The sequence below is a fragment of the Marmota monax genome, unplaced genomic scaffold (assembly GCF_021218885.2).
Source record: "Marmota monax isolate L192 unplaced genomic scaffold, Marmota_monax_Labrador192_F-V1.1 WCK01_AAM20220418_F8-fsc00002, whole genome shotgun sequence".
In the NCBI taxonomy this organism is placed as follows: Eukaryota; Metazoa; Chordata; class Mammalia; order Rodentia; family Sciuridae; genus Marmota; species Marmota monax.
The window spans coordinates 19,179,385-19,204,329 of NW_026693571.1; the positions used below are offsets into that span (position 1 = coordinate 19,179,385).

At 34.9% G+C, this 24,945-nt stretch overlaps 1 protein-coding gene across 4 annotated transcripts in view; it reads right to left on the minus strand.

Annotated features, from left to right (window-relative positions):
• The window catches only part of Rap1gds1 (Rap1 GTPase-GDP dissociation stimulator 1), a 150,406-nt gene that overhangs the window by 102,240 nt on the left and 23,221 nt on the right, over positions 1–24,945 (minus strand). For all 4 annotated transcript variants that reach the window (XM_046459024.1, XM_046459023.1, XM_046459022.1 and 1 more), the window contains exon 2: positions 13,853–13,960. In XM_046459024.1, coding sequence (XP_046314980.1) covers positions 13,853–13,960 — 108 coding nt within the window. The remainder of the gene's footprint in view (positions 1–13,852; positions 13,961–24,945) is intronic.

Sequence of the window (24,945 nt, forward strand, 5' to 3'; positions counted from 1 at the left end):
AAGGAAAAAGATACATTCACAAAGAAGGAATATGTAAAAACATTAAAGAAATACCAGCTGAAGCTAGAGGCCTTAAATTTGTAATAGCAACATTCTATATAACAGGGCAATTCTGGGGAGGTGGGCAGCAGCCAAATGCTACCAGTGTTAAGAAGCTGTAAACTGTCTCAGATTTGAAAAAAAGCCAGGTAGAAGGAGAAAGACAAGAGTACACTATACAATACATATCTAGTGATTAAGACTCGGAAGACAGGTCATTCTCTGTGGTATTCTGAATCTTATAACCATGAATGGATCCAGTTCTCTATTGCTACAACACTTTGTAATTGGCTCCATTATACAACATATTATACTGTATTAAAACTTACCTATTATTTATCTATGTAAACCACTAAACTCTCTAGGGCAATTAGCAACTAATGCACAGTGGTACCCAATTAATGGTAGGCGAAGAGTGCATCTCTGCCCTTTCAAAATTTATAACTGAAGAAATGAAAAAGGCATACACAAACAATAAATATATATTGATATAAGCTTAAATAGAAGAATATACAAACTGCTATGGGAATATTAAAGATAAAGAAACTGAATTATATTTATTGATGTTGTTGTAGCTGTAATTGCTTTTAAAATAAAAGAGGATCAAGGTTATAAAGAGACTGCCTTATATTTTAGGAATTCTCTTATCAAAAATTTTGTAGAATTTTGTAGAATTACAATCACGAGTTCATGCAAGGACTAAACTTTTCACTTTGCATTAAGCTAATCAGGTTTTAGATTATATTTTTTAAAAGCGAACATATGCAAAAATGTTCTTTAAGCCTTCAAAAATCATTGTAGAAAATTACCTTGCCTTTATATTATCACTCCCACATGCACATCAGAAAGAAAAGATGATCAATCCATAACTAAGTTATTATGAGCCAAATGAAAACATTCTGTTTGCTCCTTTAGTACAATAAAAAGATATGTAACACTTAACTAGGGGAAGAGAAAATTATAAGGATCTAAAATGAAAATTTGCCTCACAGAACACTGTGTGCTAAAATCTTGGACTTTGAATTCCTATGCCCCTATCAAAATTTTTTTTTTAAAAAAGATTCTGCCTTTTGTAGCCTCATTTTGGCATTTATTACAATAAATATTAAAAAGTAGGTCATGAAAAAAATCTCAATAAAACCAATTACAGACTTTTGTGCAGAAAATTCTAATTCCAATGGCCCTTTTCACTAGCAGTTATCCCAACATCTAACTACTGTACCATACCATTCATTTTGATATTTCAATAGAAATGTATATTCTATTTGCCATAGTCAAATCTGTGTCAATTTGGCTGGGCTGTGGTATCCAGGTATTTGGTCAAACATTTGTTCTGGATGTTTCTATGACAGTGTTTTTGGATGAGATTCACATTTCAGTCAGTGTTTTGTCGTTGTTGTTTTTTATTTTATTTTATTTTTGTTTCTGTAGTCGTAGATGGACAGCATGCCTTTATTTTATTTTTATGTGGTGCTAAGGATCAAACCCAGCATCTCACACATGCTAGGCAAGCCCTCTGCCACTGAGCTACAACCCCAGCCCTCAGTCAGTACGTTTTGAGTAAAGCAGATTTGCCCTCTACAGGTGAGTGGGCTTCATCCAATCAGCTAAAGACCTAGTAGAACAAAAGACTGGCAAGTTAAGAGGGAACTCTTGAACTGCAACATTGCTTCCTCCCTGAGTCTCTAACCTGCTGGTCCACGCTGCAGATCTGGGCTTCCAGCCCCCATAATTGCATGAGCCAGATCCTTAAAATAAATATTTATTACACACATCCTATTGGTTCTGCTTCTCTTGTGAACCTGACCAATACACCACGGTTCCTACAGGGGAGAATCATCTTAGCCCTTCCAGCAGATAATATTCCAGTAAGAACACAAACATGCCACAAAGATTTTAGGAAAGCATAATATCATCCTTTGATCTACCATCTTACAATAGCACTCAAATGTCTCTTTGTCATGATATGAGGATCAATGAAGGAAATAAGGGAGCCATAATTCCAGTAAGATTTTTCAGGAATGTGGCAAAGTGTTACTAGAAGTTTTGATATAATAAATCCATGAGAATAATAAAAACAAAAAATTTTCAAGACAGACAAATAATGGGAAACTTACGCCACAAGTGACCATAACTGAAACAGCATGGTGGATAGCACAATAAATAACAGATTAATGGGACAGAATAAAACCCAAATACTGATGCAATTATATGAAACTATGTGGTCAGTACAGGCTACAAGGAGCCTCACTAACTAACAAAGAATACATTTAAAAACACACGATACTGGGGCTGGGGTTATGGCTCAGCAGTAGAGCGCTTGCCTAGCATGTGTGAGGACCTGGTTTCGATCCTCAACACCACATAAAATAAAATAAATGTATTTTAAAAAGCCACATGATATTAAGAAAATTGAATGTCTAGGGGAAAAAAATAGATCCTTACCTTATACCATATCAAAATAAACTTTTTGAACATAAGTAAATAAATAACAAGAACATGTATACTTTATAAGGAAGCTTCCATTAAGAAAATTTATTCAATAAATTATATTATTTCCCCAAATAGCTCATTTATAAATTCCAAAGTCTACTTAATGATAAAACTTTGTTTTACAATGACAAAAGGGAACTTAGGAAATCTGAAATTTAAAAGGTAAAGAGGAAGGTATTAGACTATGTAAGAAAAGTATTCTGGAGAAAATACAAATCATTTGGACTTTCAAGTACAATACTAAGTAAAAAGTAGCCTAATACTACTCTTACCTTCAGGTTCAAACACCAATAATCATTAGAGAAATGTAACTGAGATTGCATCTCACTCTAGTCAGAATGGCAATTATCAAGAATACAAGCAAAAACAAATGTTGGCAACAATGTGGGGAAAAAAGTATACTCATACATTGCTGGTGGGACTGCAAACTGGTACAACTACTCTGGAAAGCACTATGGACATTCCTCAGAAAACTTGGAATGGAACCACCATTTGCCCCAGCTATCCCACTCCTTGGCATATACCCAGAGGACTTAAAATCAGCATACTATAGTGTACAGCCACATCAATTGTTCATACCAGTTCAATTCACAATAGCTGAGCTATGGAACCAACCTAGGTGCCCTTCAACAGATGAATGGATAAAGAAAATATGGTTTATATACACAATGAAATATTACTCAGTCATAAAGAAGAATGAAATTATGGCACTTGCTGGTAAATGGATGGAACTGGAGACTATCATGCTAGGTGAAATAAGCCAATTCCAAAAAATCAAAGGCTGAATGTTCTCTCTGGTGTGGATGCTGACTCACAATGGGGGGTGGGGGTTCACTGGATTGGACAGGGTGGAGTGGGGGGAAGGGAGGGAGGATGAGAACAGGCAAGACAGTAGAATGTATCGGACATAATTTTCCTATGTTCATATATGAATACATGACCAGTGTAGCTCCACATCATGTACAACCCAAAAATGGGAAGTCATATTTCATATATGCATGATATATCAAAATACACTCTACTGTCATGTGTAACTAAAAAGAACAAATAAAAAGGAGTAAAAGAAAACAACAAAGAATTACAGTAAAGACACTAAAAACAGTTCAACTTAATCTACATATTACTTCACTATCTTAAAGCATCAAATTATAAGTTTCTGTTGAGAAATTTATTATTCAAATATTAACTCATTTCTCATTCATTATACCAAAAGGTCAATTTACATATTTCATATTCTTTAACACATTCCAATACATACTGGGTGCTGTAATTTGAATACTGTGTTTCATGATTTAAGTGTATCCCCCCAAAGGTTCATGTGTTCAAATATAGTCCCCATGATGAGGTATTAAGAAAGAGGAAACTTAATCCACCTATAGTGTGTAGAATTAAGGCCTTTGGGAATTAGAACTGGATAAAGTTATTAGGGTGGAGCCCCAATAGTTGAATCCTAGTGGCTTTATAAAGAGGAGAGACATGAAAAGAGACACATAAACATATGCATGCTCCCTGACTCTTGGCCATGTGATACCAAACCACCTTAGGACTCTGTCACCAAAGCTATCCCCAGATGCAGCCTCTTGGCCTTGGTCCTCTGTAACAGCCAAAATAAACCTCTTTGTTTCATAAAGCAGCCTGCCTCAGGTATTTTATTAATGAAAAATGAACTAACACATTATACCCTACCCAAAATCCAAGTGCTGAAACTTAATCCCCCAAATGATAGTTTTAAGAGATACGGATTTTGGGGAAGTGAGTAGATTCATGCCATTATAAAAGAGACTTCTTTGTCTGTTTCTGTCCCTTTATTTTTCTGTTCTACCTCCCATCATGTGAGGATACCACAATCCGGGACCATGAATGAAACATGGTACCTCACCAGACTTTATACCTGATAGTGCCTTGATCCTAGACTTCTCAGCCTCCAGAATAGGGAACAAATTTCTATTATTTATAAATTACTTAATCTGTAGTATTCTGCTATAACAGAATGAATTGGGTTAGTATTTATATTAGTTTCCCCTTACCAAGAGGGGATATGTTCTAACATCCCTAGTGGATTCGTAAATTATGGATACTAGCAATCCCAACATTTATGCACATATGGCCCCCCAAAACATAGGTACCTAGGATGAAGTTTAAGCTATAAATTTGGTACAGTAAGAGACTGACAATAAAATAATAAAATAGAATAATTGTAACAATATGCTATATAAATTATGTAAATGTGGTCTGTCTCTCAAAACATCTTATTGTTTTAGACTAACTCTTCTTCTTGTGATGAAGTGACATGATATGTGGTATATAGTTAGATGAGTTTCTGCTCATGTTTTCCACTCATAAAACTAATGCCTTTTCCATCTTAATTAAGCACTTATGCACAGTGGCCAAAACTTAGTGTGTCCAGTATAACAGCAAAACTAGCATGAATTTCTTTTTCCATCTGCACAATTTTATGGGCAGATTTGTTCTTACCATGAACACTAGCAATCTCAGCATGTTTTTTTTTTTTCCTTGAGAATTTTTGCCTTTTCTCTTAAATGAAGCATTTGTACCTTCTACTTTGCATATTCAAATTGCCAAAATCAGTAGTTTTGCACTTTGGGGCCATTAAGTAAAATAAGGGTTATGTGAACAATAAGTATTGCAGTGCCACAACAGTCAATGTGATAGACAGTTGATCTGATAAGAGAGACAGCTAGCAGGTGGCTAGCAGGTGGGTACATGTACATCATAGATATGCTGAACAAAGGAATGACTCCATCTGCGACAGGAGGCTGTAAGACTTCATGCTTTTCCAAGTGTTGTAAAATATGAAACTTATTTCTGAAATTTTTCATTTAAGATATTTGTATTGCAGTTAACCACTGGTAAAGATGGGAGGGGGACTGCTGTACTTAATTAGAAGAAGTCAGTTAACTTCAATCAGTAAATCAATATGTAGCCACACTTTTATTATAATTAAGATGCACCAATGAAAAAATACATATGTAAATAAAAGGAAGATCAGATATGAAGAGAAAGGGGCATAGAGGGAGGAAGGTAGGGAGGAGAAGAGGAACTATTAGGAAATGAAATCAGAGTAAACCATGTTATGTGCCCCTATGAATGTCACATGAACTCCACTATTACATATAATTATAATACATTAATAAAAAACATTAAAAATAAAAGAAGAGGGCTGGGGTTGTGGCTCAGTGGCAGAGCTCTTGGTTTGCACATGTGAAATACTGGGTTCTATCCTCAGCACCACATAAAAAACAAACAAACAAAATAAAGATATTATATTCATCTGTAACTAAAAAATTTAAAATAAAATGGGAAAAGAGGTTTGAAGCCATAGCTATCTGTAGATGCAGAGTTATAAGGAACTCTAATGACACAATGTTAGGAAGACACAGCAGCACAAACCCATCATTTCTTCCCTAGAATAGTTTAAAATGTACTCCTTAGAGATAGTAAATGAAAGCTGGAATTATAAATACTGAGGATGACAATTTTTTTTCAGTGTATATGTGGCGTATAACAATTTCAAATCACAATTTTTCTCTTATACATTTAATCTATGCTGAGAACCATCTTCCATTTTACACTGCTACAACAAAAGATCTGAGACTGGATAATTTACAAAGAAGAGTGCTTGATCTCCTTGAATTCTGGAGCCTGAGAAGGATGTAGGACCCTCATATGTCAGAAGCTTTCTTGCTACATCATCCCAGAGCAAAACACAAAAGGGCAACAGAACACATACAAGAGAAAAAAGGGGCCAAACTCATCCTTTAACCAGGAAACCATCTCATGATGAACTTCGGGAAACATGTTCAAATTATAGCAAGAACACAAGCAGTTTTGCAAATTTAGTAATTTAGACAGCAAAAATAACACTCATTAGCTAAAATTAGCAAATTTAGATCCTCTATCAAGTCTACAATCGCTACCCACGAACACCAGTGGAGGATTGCCTATTAGAGACTGCACATAATAAGATCCTTTTTTCCTCTCATGAAGTATATGCTTTCAAAGCATTATCAGCACCTAGTATCTCAGTTATTTCTTGCTTTTATTATTAATCTCATAACCTGTAAGAATTTCAAGATGGTCTTCCTCATTATCCCAATCAGATTCAAGCCTTTCCCTGCTACCTTTTCAACAAATTCCCAGATATATATTTGGATATACAGTCTTCTCTTTTCTGCTTCAGACTAAGCATACAAAACATAACTTGGATGCTCTATACTGCCTCTTCCTTAAAATCTAACCCTAGAATAATGAATTTAAGGTTCTTTCAAAAATATTCTCTTTTGATGAACAAGCCAATTATACTGTATATAAATACAATTATTATAATTATTTTGCTTTAAGTTGCATTTTTTAACACATCATTCTGGCTGGGTCTACTTTTAAACCCACTCTGTTCAGCCACTACCTATAATCTAGAAAATGCTGTCCTTTAAAGTGTCAATTAGAAATAAAGCATTTACTGAATTTTAAACAAGAGACTCAACATAGAAGCAATATTACAAATAAATATTAATGAGATCATTTACATTTTTTATACTTTTTGAAATGTGGCACCTAGTTTAAACTTACATCTCTACAAATTCACACAAACCTTACTTCAAATGTTCAATAGTCATGTTGGAGCATGCCTACTATAGTAGACAGAATAAGCTTGGATAATTCTTCTGGAAGACTAGAGTATTCCCTGGGTTCTTCTATGTTTAATAGTGTTTTTCTATAGCCTTAATACTTATTGAGTTGCGTGGTTCATTATAAAATTCCTGTTCCTTGAGTTACCTGAAAATTCTGCTAACACATCACTATGAAGAAGTCTGATGCCAATCTAATTTTCTTTTCTTATTTAAATAATTTGACCTTTTTGCATAGAGGCCCTGAGGATTTTTTTCCCATTAAATTATTGTTATTTTTAAAGTCAGCTTTCACAAGTATCCTTTCAATACATAGATTCAGATCTCCATTTACTTCCAAGAAATTTAATTTGGGGATTTTTTTGTTTTGTTTTGTTTTTCAGGTAAAGGGATGAAGCTGGAGAATATTATGCTAAGCGAAGTAAGCCAATCCCAAAAAACTAAAGGCCAAATGTTTTCTCTGATTAGTGGATGCTGAATCTGTGATGGGGGTTGGGGGGGCATGGGAAGAATGGAGGAACTTTGGTTGGGCAAAGTGGAGGGTGGGGTTGGGTTATGAGGATAAATAGGGAAGCTGGTGGAATGAGATGGACATTATTATCCTAGGGACATGTATGATTGCCAAATGGGGCATCTCTATGCCATGCACAATCAGATAATTGAAATGTTGCACTCCATTGGTGTACAATAAATTGAAATACATTCTGCTGTTATGTACAATTAAGTAGAACAAATAAAATTTTTTTTAAAAAGTTAGTTTTAAATATTACCTATATGTCATTGTTTTATCTGTCTTCTTAAGGACTCCAATTGCAAATATGTTACATCTTTTTGACTGTCTTCTATATTGATCATCTCTTATCTTTTGTTTTCATTTATCTACAAGGTTCTGATTTTTTAGTTTCTGATTTAAGGGTTTTTTATTTTTCATATCTGTGAAGACTTGTTTAAGGATGATGTTTAAAAGAGATCATGATGTTCTGTTATTGATAACTGCTTCACAGATGATTCACCTTAGAAGTAAAAATTTTAATGGCTAAAATATTTTGATTCTTTTCCTTCTTTTATTCTCCATTTTTCCTCAGAACATCTTTGATGTATCTCATCTCAAATTTCCCATTCAGTATATAATTATAATTTTCCTTAACTGTAAAACAAGTTATATGCAGTAAGAATAAAGATTTGAGATGAATACCTAGGGTTTTTGTTTGTTTCAGTTCAGAAGCTCCCATTTCTAAACTGAAACCCAAGGGAGTAATGAGTGTCTTCTGATTTAATGGTTCTTAATTCTTCAGAACATGTAATCTCCCCTTCTTGCTTTTTGTCACCAAGTACACAAGAAGGAATGACTCCTATCCCCAATCTGATATTCTCCTGACCTGGCATATGGGGTCCTATGTACCTTAGGTAGCTAATACCTTAAACTAATCTAAGGCTAGATCTTAGAATTTCTCTACCAGGGTAGGAGCTTATCTGTCTAAAGGCAATTTTAATTTTTCCTGAACTTCTGAATCTCCATTCCTCCTCCTTTTTTTCCATGTTGTCATTGTAGTTTTGACAGAACTTTTCTAGAGTGATTTCTAAAGCTGAGTAAGCTAGATTTGAATATTTTTTTATTCTTACTTCATCATCTGAGGCTTGTTTATTAGTTATAGTGAAGGCATAGATTATGCTTAGTTGGGTTTATTTGGCTGCTTTGTTGATCTGTTTGCATTTTGAGAGAACGTGGAAAAATTCAGATTTAGGGGGCTACCACTATTACCTGGCAAACCAGGAGTCTCAATTTATCAAGAACTGTCAATGTATTTTAGTTAATGGCTTTAGTTGAGAGTCTTATATATTCTTAAAACATTATCTTTATTTGGTAAAAACTGAATCCTTGGTAATGTATCACCAGCACTAGTGATCAGCCTTCATGAACAATGAACACAAAGACTAAAAGAGGCATACAATACCAAAAAAATGTAAAGCAGGTAAACAACGTAATGAATTTGGCCTGCAAAGGAAATACAGCACTTCTTGTGATGCATTTGATAACTTCAGGAAAGAAAAATCCATTCCATATATCGCTATGAAAAAACAAAGTGAAATATAATCTTTCATTTCTCCAAACAGCAGCAATATTCCACATTCAGTAACTGCAAATTTAGCATGGCTATTGAAAAACAGTTCACAAATTTCAAAGTTCCTTACTTAGGAAGAAATAACAGCTACCTGGAGATAAATCTTTCAAAGATATTAAAGGCATAAAGCAGACTATAAGAAAATGATAATGGTTAGAAAAGATACATGGAGTAGTCCACAGGAGCAGCCCGTGTACACAATTATGATGCTTAGGACTGCAACCTAGGTGGGAGCAAAAGTCAATACAACAAATAAAATAAAAACTAAGGACTAGGAAACAACTTAAGGGCTAGAAAGTAAATTAAGAATTCTACAGCTACGTGAATACTATAAGGTGAGGAATGTGAACTAGAAATTAAGCTCTTTTTTCTTTAAAGAGAAGTAACGCTGTATCACAAAGTTGTTCCACAAAAAATAAACAATTACGTGATTCTCGAATGAACTAGGAATTGTCATCAGGTGAGACCTAAAAAAAGTTAAGAAGTTAACATACACAGGAAAATATGACTAAGGAAGACAATCTATTCTTCAGGAAGAATTTAAAGCTGTCCATGATCATGATGTCACTGCTTTATAGTTCCCCCAGCAAAAGGGAATTTGGTATCCATCCTTTAAAATGGAGTAAAATTAACAGAATTTTCCTTATGAATAGAGCATTAACTTTTCTTGCCTTTGGGACTTTAATGTAAGCTACTCATTTCGCTCACAGGGTGACTAAGATTCCTACTTCTAAGGCTATCTCCTTTCTAAATGCTTAGGGAAGACAATAGGTGGCCTATTGTTTAAATTTTCTAAGCATGAGATAGTGTAACCATGCTACGATTTAACAAGCATTTACTGGGAATCTTCTAACTATAATCTGAATCAAGAGAGACTAGAATAAACAGGCTGATTTCTTGGCTGGTGGCCCTCATATATTTACTAAAAACATTTTCAAAGTGAGACGTGAAGTATTCATATGAGTGAATGTATGCCTCATATTAATTTAGATCAGAAATTTATACAAAATGCTTGCTTAAATAAATATTGTCCACAAAATCTAGTAAGTATTCAAATCTTCTAACTTTTGTGTCTTATGATATAGATACTATATTTAATGAGAAGGAGGGAAAGTAAGGAGGAAGGAGAGAAGAAAATCACTGTGAAATCATATATCAAAGTGAAATTTATAATTTCAGACTATGTTCATTTGTAATACACAATTCAAACACACTAAATTCACATGTAGATATTTGAAAATTGTTTTTCTTTCAGAAATATCCTTTCCAATGACAAGTTAGATTATTAAATAAAATAAAATTTGAAGTTTAAATTTATATTACACATACATTACCATTTTATATTTGTACAAAATGGAGAAATTTTTGATCAGGTGCAATTCTGATGCAAACAGTGATATTTTTAGTCAAAACACCTGGCACTAGGAAGAAATATAAAACTAGATCGCTGTAAAAAGGCAATATAGCTTCATCTAAGTTAAATCTAAATGTTTTATAATTTTATATTTAAGAAGATTGGTCCAATCATTTTACTAAAGAACAACTGCAGAGAAAGAAATACCTTACTAGTAAAGCCTTACCTTTTATGGTTTAAAAGCCAGATGCTAATTTTTGTAAAATATATCAAATAAATATATCAGTCTATATGTCAAGGGAAGAAAAGGCTTATCATTTTCTATTTAAAATTTTTTTTTTTAGTTGTAGAGGGACACCATATCTTTATTTTCATTTATTTATCAAACCACAGGGCCTCACGCATGTGAGGCAAGCGCTCTACCACTGAGCTACAACCTCAGCCCTCATACTATTCTTTAATAACAAAACTCTGAAACCATGTTAAAGAAAAAGCAAAATTTAAGACATAATAACACTGAGCTCCTTAGAGCAACTTCTTATTCGATAAATTCAGAAAAAAAGCCTCACTTCACTCAGTATAATTTTTGTTAACAAAGAGTTTAAATTCAAACTATGGATTCTGCCACAGCAGAACAATAGCACCTACCTCTTGAAACTACAGGAAAGATTAGATAACAGAGACCCTATCCCAGGGCCAACACACAGTAGGTGCTTTAGTGACAGATTCAACTCTTGTCAAAGACTGAAAATCTGCACAAACTTCCTCCTCTATCTCATTCTTCTGCATCAGTAGTCTCAGACATAAGAACATTTATAAATTTTGTTTCCTATTAAGAAGATGTTTCTTTTGCTATCTCCCTGGGAAGTCATTAGTTGAACCAGTGGTTTTGTTTTTATTAACACCTTATGGTTAAATGGCCTTAATATTTGTGATAAACAGTTTTAGGACCATTTTCAAAAACGGAGGTTCAATGCATAAGCCTACAGTAAGCCTGAAATTCAATCAAACAGTTACGCACTTCTCAATTGTTCTTGAATCTGTTCTTTAAAAAGCTATAAACTTTTCCTTCCTTTTTTTCCTTCATTTTCCTTTTCATCTCTCTGCCTTCTGATCTCCTCAAAGGAGAAACAGCAACCTTCCACATGTGACCAAGATCACTTAATTTCCTTCAGCTTCTAAAGCAAATGATCCATTTATAATCTTCTTTTTCCCTTACAGAAAAAAAATAGGCACTGAAAACATTAAGTTATTAAAAAAAAAATCCTCTCCAAAAGAAAAAATTTGAATTACTTAATTTTCTTAGGCTCGTTGTTATTATGTAAAGTTGCCTACATAGGCACGTGTAAAACTTGTTGATATATCGTATCTACATCAGGGCTATTCAAAGGAACTTTCTATGAAAAATAATGTTTGTTTGTTTTTGTGGTATTATAGATTGAATACAGGGGTGCTTCAACCCTGAGCTATTTCCTTAGCCCTCTCTATTCTTTATTTTGAGACAGGGTCTTGCTAAGTTGTCCAGGCTGGCCTTAAGTTTGCAATCCTCCTGCCTCAGCCTCCTGAGTAACTGGGATTAAAAGTATGCACTACTACACATGGCAAAGGAACCTCATTTTTAATTTTATTAGACATAAATAGTCACATTTTTACTATAATGGACAACCAGCCTTAAGACACTCCTTTCCTTTTTTCTTAACTTTCTCCAACCTTATCTACATGCTGTTATTGCACTTGATCTTAGCCAAAAGGCCGAGAAGAGATCTACATGCTGTATTGAACTGTTTCAAACTCTTTATCTAAGATTAAATAGCTTGAGAGTTACAATCTCAAAAGCAGTTTTCAAAGCTAGTTTTAAAGTATGTTTCTTTATGAAGAGTACTATAATCAATCATTTTAGATTTTCTAGTCATAGTTTACTAAAAAATAAAAAAAAAAGAAATAACACACGTCTGAGTCCCTGAAATTGAAACGTAATAATATATACTCTCCCCTGGATTCTTTTTCAGCTACATAGTTAGTGCCAGAATAACAGAATGGCATAATTAAATGCCAGTACAACTAAGCAGAATTAACGGAACAAATGTTTCATTTTATATCTGTCCTATTCACTGTGAAACAAAAATTAGTGAACAAAAATATAAGTCAAAAGTAATAATTCAATGTGTTAGTCAATGAAGAATTATGTGATTTCTATCTCTAGTATTATTTACCCCAACACCAAACACCAAGCCTTACTTTAAGTTTTAAAGGTTGGTTGGTTGGTTGGTCTGCTTATTTCGAACTGAGTATTGAAACCAGGAATACTTTACCTCTGAGCTACATTCCCAGTCTCTGTCTTTCTTTAAAATTTTTTATTTTGAGACATGGTCTTTTTAAGTTGCTTAGGGCGTCACTGAGTTGCTGAGGGTTGCCTTCCAGATCATCACTAGGATTATAGACGTGTGCCACCACATCTGGCTCAAGGGATTTTTGGTTGACTGCCGGTGGTTCTTTCCAATTAAATATATGCATACATATTGTTGTTGTTATTGTTAGGTACCAGGGATTGAACCCAAGCATGCTCAAACACTGAGCCACATTCCCAGCCCTTTTTAATTTTTATTTTGAGACAGGGTCTCACTAAGTGGCTTAGGGCCTTGCTAAGTGCTCAGGCTGGCCTTGAAATTATGATCCTCGTGAACCACTGAGATTATAGACAAGGGCCACCATGCCTGGCTGCATACATGTTATTTTAAAATAAAATTATTCTAAAAGGTAGACCATAAGATCTCAGGAAAAAACTGTTAAGTGTTTTAAGCTCTCCTTTCTGATTCTCCTTTCTCTCCCTACATATAACAAAGTCTTTTTTTAAAAGCGCAAATGTAGGTGTTAAAAAACAAAAAAACAACAACTATGATGCTTATCTATTGGGAATAAAATAATAGCCTCACTCTGAGACTGGCATAAATGTCATTACTACCAAATCAATTCCTCCTTTCTCTGCCTATCAGTTTGGCTTTGAGCAGACTGGGGGTGGGGGGTAGGTAGGAGGAGGAAATACTTAAAACAATCTCAGTATTCAGGGATAGAATTCAAAAGAATTCAAGTTATGTGAAAACAAGTTATGTGCTTAACTACATACCAATTTTTGAACCACTGCTGATGTGATTTTTGTTGTTGTTTGAAATTTGAGTAAGCATAATGAAACTTACTGTTTTGAGCCAGGGCTTGAAGCAGACAATCCAAGCATCCTTCCAAACTATCTTCAGTGCTGTCAACAGCTGTTATCTTCAATTTCTTCAAGGTATCACTGAGATTATCTGTTTATAGCAAAAAAATACAAGTACATTTCACTAACCTTATGACCACCATGCTACCTAAGATTCCTATTTGAACAAATACATCAAATTATGGATTGATGACAAAACATGTGCATTTTGCATTATAAAGTTGCATTCTTCTTCTAAATTATATGCTGGTTCCTCTAACCAGATTCTCAAAACCCTTTTACATTATTAAAAATTACTGAGGATCCCAACAATATTTCATTTACATTATTTCTATTGATGTTTAAATTATTTTAAAAAATCAAAACTGAAACTTTCAAAGATTTACAAACTAATCCATTTAAATATAAAATTATAAACCTATTTCATGCTAACACAATTAGCATGTTAAATGAAAAACAACTGTATTTCCAAAACAAAGAAGAATTTAGTAAGAGTGATGTTTTAAAAGTTTACAAATTTCTCACATGTGGTTCACTAGAAAATAATTGAATTCTCCTATCTGCTTCTATATTCAATCTATTATAATGTGTTATTTTGATTGCATAGATAAAAAAAATTCCCTTAGTTTCACATACATGCACAGTTGGAAAACAGGACATTATTTGATAGCCCTTTCAGGTAATTATGGATATTCTTTGATACTAAACCAAAACTTGACAGATGCTAGTTTTTTAAAAGTTAGTTGCCATGTGAAATCTCAAACAATATCCATGAAAATTTTCAACTGTTAGAATAAAATCCATTGTCTCTTACGTTTAGAATCTTTTATGCATAAAAGACAATATATTATCATGCATTGGTCCTTTAGAAAATTGAGTTATACATCTTCTAAATACTGACATGTTTGTCTCATTGTACTATCTCAAAATCTCACACTTGTTGATACTAACACTACTATATTTCTAAAACAACCTTAAGTATTGAAAAGATGTCAAGCTTAAGGTGATGCAAGTTTTCCAAAATTCTAGTTTTCTCCTGAAAACTTCAGTTTAACACCAGCAACAAATACTATCAAGGTTTTCTTCCTTAAATGACAAACTGAATTTATTTATTTGTGAAAAAATGTCTGCCAAGCCAAAAACCAATTTGTCAATTCTCTCAAATAAAAAATTATATTCTATGGGGAAAAAAGTACTTCCATTAGTTCACAATTCAAAAACAGCACAAGTGATTTTCTTCACAACTGTCAGTTTTCACAATGCAAAGATTATGCACCCTTCCAATTTTATCCCACAGAATATTTTTAAAATGCATCCTCAAAAGGTTTTGAGGTTTTAAAATATATTTTTTCCTACCCTATCAGAGATATTCTTCAAGTAAAACTGGTATTTTTCTTTTAATTTTAAGTTTATAATAGAAAAGAATATAGTAACTACCAGTACAATCTGGTGTTGCTACCCTGATTGATGTATACTAAAGCATCAGCAGTTTTTTAAATCCATAATTGTTTTTGTACCATTGTCAGTGCAAATATCAACACAGTGAAAAAGACAAATAATGTTCTAAGCAAATAGTTCTGACCTCAAGGGTCTCAAAATAGGATACCCAAGAACCCCGGGTTTGCTGTTTTCACACATCTCTAAGTAAGGTACACATTTTAATAGATTTCTGTACATTGATAGCTCATGACAATTTTAAAAATCTGATGGAATTCTATTATAAAGGAAGAGATAATTTTTGAATCTGCTTTTTTTCCCTGGGAAAAAACAGATTTAAAAATTCACATCAAATAATACTAACATCCTCTAGTTATGCCTAGTAAAGTCTCTAATGTAGCAATCCTAAACCGACTCTTACTTAAAAACCTCATGCTATCATTCACAACCAAGGTTAATATGTTATTCCCTTAAAAGGACCAGACAGTTTTGAGAAACTGATCTTTTTCTAAAGAAAAAGAAAACTATATCCACATGTATCTCTTATCCCTTATAAGCTAAAAGAAGTTGTAGGACATCATATTTCAAGTATACTTGTTCACTAGTATTAAGTAGATATTAAGTTGATTTTTTAAATGTACAATACATAAGTTCATATTTTAAAAATAAAAAAGTAATTATTACAACACTGATGAAAATTAAGACAATGTAGCCAAATGATAGCAATTTATCAAAACTATCAGTCAAGAAGTTATAAAATCAAGACTTATTGATGGGCTACAGATTAGCTGATTGGTAGTGTACTTGCCTTCATGCATGAGGTCCTAGTTCCATACCTGAGGAGTACAAAACCAACCAAACAAACAAATACACAAAAAGTCTATTGAATATTTTTCTATGCTTTAAATGTACTGTTTTATCTGGTCTGCACAATAAGCCTAAGGTAGAATATAAGTGTATCCTTATACTCATTTTACTTGTCTAAGCACTGCTTATTTGATCTGTACAAAACCCTAAGGTAGACTGTACTAGTATTTGACTCCTTTTACTCTTATACAGTTTATAAAGGGAGACATAGGAAGAGATATAATTTCTCCCCCAAATCACAGTTAGTAGAAAGCCAAGATTCAAGGTAAATCAAAGCACTGACTGCAGGGTACATTCTCTTAACCCATATGCCCTACTGTTTCCCTTATGTACTTACCAAGTACCAATTTGTTAATTACCATATTAGATTCTACCAGAGAATATTTTGAAAATAAATATCTAAATGTAACACGTTACATTTATGAAGAAAAATCAATAAGAACAGTTTTAAAGAAATAATTTAAAATTGCAAAATACCGAGTAATGTAATATGTTAGAGTCATTCAATAAACATGAATTCACTGATTTAAAATGCTCCGTTTCCATGGGAAAAAGATTACCTCTAGATAGAGAAGAGGGGTGGGAGGGAAAAGGAGGGAGAAGGGGAATTGCATGGATGGTGGAAGAAGACCCTCATCATTATACAAAATACATGTATGAAGATGTGAATTCAGTGTCAACATATCTCATATACAGAGATATGATAAATTGTGGTATAAAGGTGTATTAAGAATTGTAAGGCAATAATAATAATAATAATAATAATAATAATAATAATAGAGCTCATGTAAAAAAAAATAAAGAAAAAAGAAAATGCTCAGTTTCAAACATAACCTTTGATCCTGTTTTCTCTCTGATATCTCCTACTAAGTAAAAATGTCTCCTTAGATATTTCATCACCATGACAAACTGAGCAGGTCCCAGATTAAATTTATCATCTTCTCTATAATTTCTTCTCCCAAGTTGCTTTCTAATTTATCATAAGTATCTCCATGCCCCACCTTGCAGACAACCTATATGTTGGCACCTGATGTCTTTAATTCATCCCATCCCCAATGCTCTGAGCTTGATATCCCTATCATCAAGTTTCAGTCTATCTGTCATCAACTCAGAGACCACCCAAGCACATTCCACCTGTAGTCTTCTCCCTTTCTCTTAATCCTCCAGGGTTACTCCTAACATATGCACCCAACCTTCACAATACTATTCACAACTTGTAATTTTTAAATATTAATTGTTAATATAGATTCCCCTACTATAATGTATGGGCAGTTATTTATCATAGTCACTGCACTACACCTATCACTGAGCACACATAAGGTGTCCACTAAACATTCATTACATGAATTGAGTGAGTAAGGAGATAAACTCATTTTCAGAAAGGGTCTAGTTACTATCCTCTGTATCACATACTCAAGAGCCAAAGTATTCCAATAGGGCAAGAATGGCAAATGTTACTTGTTAGTACTTACTGTGCCCTCCATAGTATTAGAAATAGTCTTAGATTTTAGGATAGAAAGAGATCACTAAAGTCAATTTGGGCATTTAGGAGTATAAAATATTATAATTAAAATCTATATAAAAATATTCATTTTTAAAAAATTCCTAATCAGTAAAAATGTAATCTAAGGAAATAATTATTCACCTATTAGTCATATGAAAACTTTTTAGGGATAGTTCATTAAATTCCTCATTAGACAACCAAAGCCATCAACAGAACAAATTTAATATAGTAGTTTAAATGAACTAAGAGGTCAGTATCTAAAACAAATTTTACCATGAATCTATTTATTAAATAGTGTTAGAATGTTCCATATCTTGATTACAAGAGTACATTTGTCAAAAGTCATCCAATAGTACATTTAAAAATCTATGCATTTTAGTATATGTGACTTATATCTCAATTTTAAAATAGCATATTGGAAAATAAAATGAATAGGGGAAAAATTCCTTTCTCACTAGCCTTAAGCTTCCCCATGGAGAAATTTCTGTCAGTGACATTCCCAGCCTTTTCTTCCTCCTTACTTGACAATTGCTCCTCCTGCCCCCTTCCTTGGAAGAGGAATAACTTATGGGATTAAAAAATTAAGAAGAAGGTCAATGATGTAATATGCACCTGTAGTCTCTGCTACTCAGGAGCCTGAGGCAGGAGGATCACTTGAGCCCAGGAGTTTCAGACCAGTCTTGGCAACACAGTAAGATCCCATCTCAAAAAGTAAATAGATGGATAGAAAGATGAAGGATGAAGAGACGACGTGAAAAGCTCAGTTCCTTCTGGATTTCTATTCTTTCAAAAGGAGCAAGAATTTCTGTTCCTCCCTATCTTTGGCTGTCCAGCTGTGCCAGTGACAAAACTGGTAAATATGTAATTCAGAAGTGATCAGCAATTCTATATGACATACTAATATATGATATGTATCCATTTTAAGGCAGATAATTCTAAATTCTAGCAAATGATTCCTTTGCTTATAATTCCAGTGTTCTGAACTTGGGTAAGGAACAGAGGGCATTTCCCCCTTTTATGGAATAACTTTTGGACTCCTCCAAACCATGACAGTAAATTTGTCATGAATCCGTACTATGCAAATTATTTTTCACCTAAATCTGATTTTCCATTTGCTTAATTTAAGATACTAGAACTGTTCTAATGAAAATTCCTCAGCCTCTAGCTAGCAGTGAGGCAGTAAGTAGAGAAAGAAAAGGATAATGTCCATGGAAGGTTTCAACATAAAGTGCTTTCCCCTCTTAATTTTTGTAGGGCTTTTCGTTTGCATTTGCAATGCTGGGGCCTTGTGCATGCTAGGCAAGTGTAGCTCAATCACTGAGCTACACCCCCAGTCAAAGAAGTATTAATAACAAAAACAAATTATGTTTTCTTAAAGTATCTCTTTCCAGGACAACATACGACTTGACTTCAAGCAAAGCTGACTTGGTCATTAATTCCGAGTCCCCTACTTCTTAATTGATTAATTGCTTCTAAAGTCACAATCTAACCAAGTCCTCTGAAAGTCTCACAATTTCTCTATCCAAAGTCTAAAATGATCTACACACAAAAACCAATAGATTTTCCTCAATCATTTTATTTGGTATTTTTACAGCAATTGTGATCCTCCTTTCCATTTTTGAAGCACTTTTAACTTCACAAATGCCAGTCTCTGAACACTTTTGTTCTTGGGACATCTTCACCAGCTTCCCTTCTCTTTCTTTCCCTTTAATGTTAGCATGACCTCAGTTCTGCCTGAGTAACATCACGTACATCAGAGTGATGATATATTTCCTTCTGTCCCTCCTTCCTATATCCAGCTAGACCGACTACTTGCTTTTATCTACTCATTAATATAACGAATAGCCACAGTTTAGGCCTTGTTCCATTTAGCTAAAATCTGACTGCTGGTAACTTCTAATAAACCTGGTTAAGTGTTTTCCAGAAATCCCTGTTAAAGACACAGCTATACTTTTCTACTAGAAATTTCAAAGAACCTTCCCAAGCTTTCTTCCCTTTCATAAATACTGTAGGACATTAAGCACCAGAGTCTTTTTATCTTCCAAACTCTCTTGTCTCTAAACTAGAAACTGAAAATTATTCATTAGTCAGTGTGTGTTTATTACCATCAAAGGGTTTTAATAAGACCTAAATTTCTACAGTTATCAATTCCTCTCTTAATATCAATCTAAAAAAAACTGATTGAAAAATCAGGCTATTTTAATATTTAATAACTTGACTGTAAGTAAGATCATCAAATGAACTTGATCATCACCATCATCAAATGAATTTGATTATAAGCAAAAGACTGTTCTAAAGGACCAGTTTCAATATAAGGTAGTGTCATGGTAAGTTAATAAATCTTTTAATTCTTTATATTATCTGTTGTATTTTCTACTTTATCTTCTTGACATCAACCAGAAATGATAGCTGTATTTTCAAAGTTATTCGATCTACAATATAATGTTTTAAAATGTTAATAAACTCTTATCATTTTATTACATGCTAGGTGAATGGATGGATGGAAAGGTGTGTGTCATCATTGGACAACTACTTTATATTTAATGATTAAAAACACAAAGGAGCTGGGCTCAGTGGCACATGCATGTAAATCCCAGTGGTTTGGGAGGCTAAGGCAGGAGAGCCACAAGTTCAAGGGCAGCCTCAGCAACTTAGTGAGATCCTGTCTCAAAATAAAAAATAAAAAGGGCTAGGGGATATGGTTCTGTGGCTTAAGGGTTAAGTGCCCCAGGTTCAATCCCCAGTGCAAAACAAAAACAAAACAAAACAAAACAAAACTACCAAAGCTAGCAAATACAGGACAAGAACTGCTAACTGAGCTTGTGAAAGTTCAAGGCCTATTTAATTCCCTCTTCAAATATCACCATTCCAGAACAGGCACAGCAGCCTGCTGAGGGGCAAAGCTGCCCCCTCCCCCCGTGCCTGCAAGGTAGGCAGAACTGTGAGCACCCACAGAACAGGCCCAGTGACCCGCGGAGGGGCAGAGCTGCCAACCACGCCTGCAAGGTAGGCGGACCTGCGACCAACCAGCAGAACAGGCGCAGCGGCCTGCTGAGGGGCAGAGCCGCCCCCTACCCCCGCGCCTGCAAGGTAGGCGGAACTGTGACCACCTGCAGAACAGGCCAAGTGGCCCGCGGAGGGGCAGAGCTGCCAACCACGCCTGCAAGGTAGGCGGACTTCCGACCACCCGGCAGGACAGGCCCAGCGGCCTGCTGAGGAGCAGAGCCTCCTCCTCCCCCCGCGCCTGCAAGGTAGGCGGAACGGTGACCACTGACAGAACGGGCCCAGCGGCCCGCGGAGGGGCACAGCTTCCCCCGCGCCTGCAAGGTAGGCGGACCTGTGACACACCGGCAGAACAGGCCAGACCTGCAACCGACAGACAGAACAGGCCCATCGGCCTGCAGAGGGGCAGTGCCGCTGCCCGCGCCTGCAAAGTAGGCAAAACTGCGACCACCGACAGAACAAGCCCAGCGGCCCGCAGAGGGACAGAGCCACTGCCCACGCCTGCAAGGTAGGCGGACCCGCTACCAACCGGCAAAACAGGCCCAGGGGCCTGCCGGCGTGGTAGGCACACTGCCTCAATTGGAGGAGGGGCAGAGCCGCCGCCCGCTCCTGCGAGGAAGACTTTGCACCTATACAAGAGCAATATAAATATATAGGGGGAAAATTCAATAGCACAACAGTTTCACCAAGTAGAAAGGAACTCGAACAGTATGAAGAGACAAGGAAAGAAAGGACCACAAGCAATGCAGGTCAACTCAACGTTAGAAGAGGTAATATCTGCAGCAGATGGAATTTCAGATAAAGAATTCAGGATATACATGTTTCAGATGATCTGGACTCTCAAGGAAGACATCAGACAGCAAAATCAGACAATGAAAGATCACTTCAACAATGAATTACATAAACAAATCCAAGAAGCAAAAGATCAACTATACAGGGAGACAGAGGTTATAAAAAACAAACAGAAATCCTAGAAATGCAGGAAGCAATAAACCAACTTAAAAACTCAATTGAGAATACTACCAGCAGAGTAGAACACTTAGAAGACAGAACATCAGACAATGAAGACAAAGTATTTCAACTGGAAAAGAACATAGACAGATCAGCAAGACTGTTAAGAAACCATGAGCAGAACATCCAAGAAATATGGAATAACATAAAGAGACCAAACTTAAGAGTCATTGGGATACAGGAAGGGATAGAAGTTCAAACCAAAGGAATGAGCAATCTATTCAATGAAATAATACGAGAAAACTTCCCAGACTTGAAGAATGAGACAGAATCCCAAATCCTAGAAGCCTACAGGACGCCAAATGTGCAAAATCATAAGAGATCCACACCTAGACACATTATAATGAAGATGCCCAACATACAGAATAAGGAGAGAATTTTAAAAGCTACAAGAGAAAGGAAGCAGATTACATTTAGGGGTAAGCCAATCAGGATAACAGCTGATCTTTCAACACAGACTCTGAAAGCTAGAAGATCCTGGAATAACATATTTCAAACACTGAAAGAAAATGGGTTCCAACCAAGAATTGTGTATCCAGCGAAATTAAGCTTCAGGATAGAAGATGAAATTAAAACCTTCCACGATAAACAAAAGTTAAAAGAATTTGCAGCTAGAAAACCATCTCTTCAAAACATCCTGGGCAAAACATTACAGGAAGAGGAAATGGAAAATAACAATGAAAACCAACAGTGGGAGGTAGGACACTAAAGGGGGGAAAAATAATCAAAGAGGAAAACAAACCATGTTTAGTAACATAAACAAATATGGCTGGAAGAACAACCCATATCTCAATAATAACCCTAAATGTTAATGGCTTAATCTCACCAATTAAGAGACACAGGCTACTAGAATGGATCACAAAACAAGACCCAACAATATGCTGCCTACAGGAGACACATTTGATAGGAAAAGACATACATAGGCTGAAGGTGAAAGGTTGGGAAAAATCATATCACTCATATGGACTTCGGAAACAAGCAGGAGTGTCCATACTCATATCAAATAAAATAGATTTCAAGCCAAAGTTAATCAAAAGGGATAAAGAGGGACACTACATACTGCTTAAGGGAACCATACACCAACAAGACATAACAATCATAAATATATATGCCCCAAACAATGGTGCAGCTATGTTCATCAAACAAACTCTTCTCAAGTTCAAGAGTCTAATAGACCACCATACAATAATCATGGCAGACTTCAACACACCTCTCTCACCAACGGACAGATCTTCCAAACAAAAGTTGAATAAGGAAACTATAGAACTCAATAACACAATTAATAACCTAGGCTTAATTGACATATATAGAATATACTACCCAACATCAAGCAGTTACACTTTTTTCTCAGCAGCACATGGATCCTTCTCAAAAATAGATCATATATTATGTCACAGGGCAAATCTTAGACAATATAAAGGAGTAGAGATAATACCATGCATCTTATCTGATCATAATGGAATGAAACTGAAAATCAACGATAAAAGAAGGAAGGAAAAATCATGCATCACTTGAGAATGAACAATAGGTTACTGAATGATCAATGGGTTATAGAAGACATCAAGGAGGAAATTAAAAAATTCTTAGAGATAAATGAAAACACAGACACAATATATCGGAATCTATGGGACACATTGAAAGCAGTTCTAAGAGGAAAATTCATTGCTTGGAGTTCATTCCTTAAAAAAAGAAAAAAACCAACAAATAAATGATCTCATACTTCATCTCAAAATCCTAGAAAAATAAGAGCAAAACAACAGCAAAAGAAGTAGAAGGCAAGAAATAATTAAAATCAGAGCTGAAACTAATGAAATCGAAACAAAAGAAACAATTGAAAAAATTGACAAAACTAAAAGTTGGTTCTTTGAAAGAATAAATAAAATCGACAGACCCTTAGCCATGCTAACGAAGAGAAGAAGAGAGAGAACTCAAATTACTAGCATAAGGGATGAAAAAGGCAATATCACAACAGACACTTCAGAAATACAGAAGATAATTAGAAATTATTTTGAATCCTTATACTCCAATAAATTAGAAGATAGTGAAGGCATTGATAAATTTCTTAAGTCATATGATCTGCCCAGATTGAGTCAGGAGGATATAGACAACCTAAACAGACCAATATCAATTGAGGAAATAGAAGAAACCATCAAAAGACTACCAACTAAGAAAAGCCCAGGACCGGATGGGTATACAGCAGAGTTTTACAAAACCTTTAAAGAGGAACTAATACCAATACTTTTCAAGCTACTTCAGGAAATAGAAAAAGAGGGAGAACTTCCAAATTCATTCTACGAGGCCAACATCACCCTGATTCCTAAACCAGACAAAGACACTTCAAAGAAAGAAGACTACAGACCAATATCTCTAATGAACCTAGATGCAAAAATCCTCAATAAAATTCTGGCGAATAGAATACAAAAACATATCAAAAAAATAGTGCACCATGATCAAGTAGGATTCATCCCTGGGATGCAAGGCTGGTTCAATATACGGAAATCAATAAATGTTATTCACCACATCAATAGACTTAAAAATAAGAACCATATGATCATCTCGATAGATGCGGAAAAAGCATTCGACAAAGTACAGCATCCCTTTATGTTCAAAACTCTAGAAAAACTAGGGATAACAGGATCGTACCTCAATATTGTAAAAGCAATTTATGCTAAGCCTCAGGCTAGCATTATTCTGAATGGAGAAAAACTGAAGGCATTCCCTCTAAAATCTGGAACAAGATAGGGATGCCCTCTCTCACCACTTCTGTTCAACATAGTTCTCGAAACACTGGCCAGAGCAATTAGACAGACGAAAGAAATTAAAGGCACAAAAACAGGAAAAGAAGAACTTAAATTATCACTATTTGCAGTGACATGATTCTATACCTAGCAGACCCAAAAGGGTCTACAAAGAAACTATTAGAGCTAATAAATGAATTCAGCAAAGTGGCACGATATAAAATCAACACTCATAAATCAAAGGCATTCCTGTATATCAGTGACAAATCCTCTGAAATGGAAATGAGGACAACCACTCCATTCACAATATCCTCAAAAAAAATAAAATACTTGGGAATCAACCTAACAAAAGAGGTGAAAGACTTATACAATGAAAACTACAGAACCCTAAAGAGAGAAATAGAAGAAGATCTTAGAAGATGGAAAAATATACCCTGTTCATGGATAGGCAGAACTAACATCATCAAAATGGCGATATTACCAAAAGTTCTCTATAGGTTTAATGCAATCCCAATC